This window comes from Tupaia chinensis, unplaced genomic scaffold, assembly GCF_000334495.1.
Source record: "Tupaia chinensis unplaced genomic scaffold, TupChi_1.0 Scaffold142384_1, whole genome shotgun sequence".
NCBI lineage: Eukaryota > Metazoa > Chordata > Mammalia > Scandentia > Tupaiidae > Tupaia > Tupaia belangeri.
In genome coordinates, this window is record NW_006202232.1 from 184,170 (window position 1) to 186,855 (window position 2,686).

General features: G+C 53.0%; 1 protein-coding gene across 1 annotated transcript in view; it reads right to left on the reverse strand.

The window, feature by feature from the left end:
• MAGIX (MAGI family member, X-linked) overlaps window positions 1-2,686 on the reverse strand; it is a gene marked incomplete in the record, with an annotated part of 4,374 nt that overhangs the window by 337 nt on the left and 1,351 nt on the right. The window contains 4 exon segments of the mRNA XM_014582134.2: window positions 8-132; window positions 746-917; window positions 1,018-1,254; window positions 1,332-1,414. Coding sequence (XP_014437620.1) covers window positions 8-132; window positions 746-917; window positions 1,018-1,254; window positions 1,332-1,414 — 617 coding nt within the window.

Genomic DNA, 2,686 nt, shown 5'->3' on the forward strand with positions numbered 1-2,686 from the left:
GCCCCACTGCCTCGGTACTAGCCTCTAGGCTCCTCCAGGTCTTGGGCGTCGTACCCGATCGAGGATGCCGAACTGGGGAAGTGCTGGAGCTTCGAAATCTCACTTCCGGCCCCTCAGGATCCGGGCTGCAGTCTGGGGATAGTGGGACTGCGCGTTAGATTGAGTGAGTGAATAGAGAATAGAAATGGGGCCCTTGGCTGAGGATAGCTGGGAGAACCCAAGGTTGCGGAAACCTTTTCTACCCCTTCTCCCTACAGGGCCCTTCAGGAATCCACAGCCAATTCTCACAACCGCCAAAGGAACTCAAACTTCCATCTTGAACTTGCAACCACAAACTTCTCCTATCTAGGACCAACAACTCTTCCTTTTCTCATCCCACATCCCTCCACTCCCAACCCTTATCTCTATCACCCCCTTTGTCATCCAGAAATAGACCCTATCCTCTAGATTCCTATGCTTTCTCCTGGCTGAGACCCAGTTTGCCTTGCCCAGCTAGGTTAAAGATTCTTTATTCTAAATTCCCACTTTTACCCCAGATCCCATCCCTGCTCTTCCTTCCCAGTACCTCAAAAGATTCTCTTTCAAAATTCCTATCCTGGGGCTGGCCCCTTTCTCATGCCCCTGAACCCAGGACTCTCCCCACTAAGACCACCAAACTCTTTCCACCCTGGATCCCAACCTCTCTACTCTTTGAACATCTGTTTCTCCTCACAAATCCCTGACCACCCTCCTCTGGGAAACCTACCATCTCCTTTCCGGGGCCCTCCAATCCCCTCAGTCTTGCCAGGGTGAGTCTCAAGAGGCCGGTGAAGCACCAGGTGGAGCCGGGGACCTCCAGCCCGGATCCGCTCCACAACCTGGGCATGGGTGAGACCCTGTGTTGACTCTCCATTGATGTAGAGCATGAGGTCACCAGCCTGTTAGTGTACAAGGCCATTTGTTGTAGGAAGGGTAGATAGAGAGGGCCCTAAGTAAAGTAGGGATATCACCCCAAATCAAAGGTCCCTTAGGGCTCACCTGTAAACGACCACAGCGGTGTGCTGGCCCGTCCTTCAGCAGCCCACGCACAGCCAGTGGGGCATCTCCAGCTGTATCTCGGCCCCCACTTAAGGTGAAGCCAAAGCCTGCGGAATCGCGGACCAGCTCCACGCAGAACCGACCAGAGGACTGGGGTGCCTTTGAAGCACAACGTGGTTTAACCTGGGTCGCTTGGGAAGGCGTGGCACATGTACGCAGGGTCTCTGACTGACGATGCTAGAATAGGGACACGAGTGTACATACATTGCAAGCCCTGAGGCAGAGTGGCCTTGAATAGAAGGATGAAGTTCTACCTGGAGCCGGTGTTCCACAACAGTGGCATGAGGCAGACGGCTGTCTGTGACTTCTATGTCTGCAGAGTCCAGCACACTAACATCTATAGGGTAAAAGGGGCAGAGAGGGCTTAGGAGGACATGAAGTAAAGAATCACCAAGGCCCCACTTCTGGAATTAATAATCCAGCCTCACCTCTTTGCCTACCCTCTAGAACCCACATACAGACTCTACCATTATTTCACTATCTCAGTAACACACACACACACACACACACACACACACACAGGCACGCACACTCCCCCATATCCTAAAGATTCAGCCCCCATTGGGACCAGCAGTTAGCGTAATGGCTATGTCGCTGAACTCCCATGTAGCCGACCATGGTTCGAGTCCAGGACCTGGTGGCTTAAACTCACGCCAAGTGCGTGTGCATGTGTGCCCAAGATCCCAAAAGGAGAATGGAGAAGGGATTGTGGTGTGGCCATCCCCCCTGGGGATGATTTCTCGCTTTCTATCTCTCCGTCTCTCTCTGTCTTTCTGGCAAGCACACTCGCCCTATAGCAAAAACCTCTCCAAAAAAAAAAAAGATTTAGCCCCCATGAATAACGGTCCCCACCCCACCCTAATAAATAATCCTGGGCCTGGTCATTAGAATAATTTTGGACCATTAGAATAATTCCAGACTGCCCTATCTCAGGCTAATAATACCCCTAGGCACATGCTGGGGCTGGGGCTGGTGGGTGTTTCTCCAGGATTTAGCTCCACAACATTCCAAACCCCTGCCCTCTAATTACTCTCTAAACCTCAACCCATTCCAGACATTTCAAATTCCGCCCCATGCATTCATAAGCTCCACCTCCTTGACTACCATTCCAAGCCCTCTGCCCTGCCTAGATCCCTTCCCCACCACGTTCAAGGCCCCTGCCTCCTTAGAAAATGACCGTCTGAGTCTCGCTGACCATATCACAATCCAGCCTCGGAGGAGAGAGACAGTGAGAAGAAAAGCAGGAAATCACTCCTCAAGACTGATGACCACAGGACAGTCCCTTACAAAAACCCCTACTCCTCGATTCTCTTCCTGGGATTTTGGGCACGCAAGTGCACGCCCAGAATGATTTTGAAGCCGCCAGGCCCAGGACTCCAACCACTGTCAGCCATGTAGGAGGTCCACCGCCTTTAACCAACGGGACACCTGCTGGCATCCACCCTCACACCCAACTAATCTGGCACACTCGCCTACTGCAACAATTCAAAAGCGATAGTCCAGATAACCCCAGGCCCCGCCGCCAGAGGGCCCCTCCGAAGTCCGCCCTTCCAAATCACACCCCTTGGCCCCACCCAGGGGAGTAGCCAACCACCCCAAGCCTGCCACC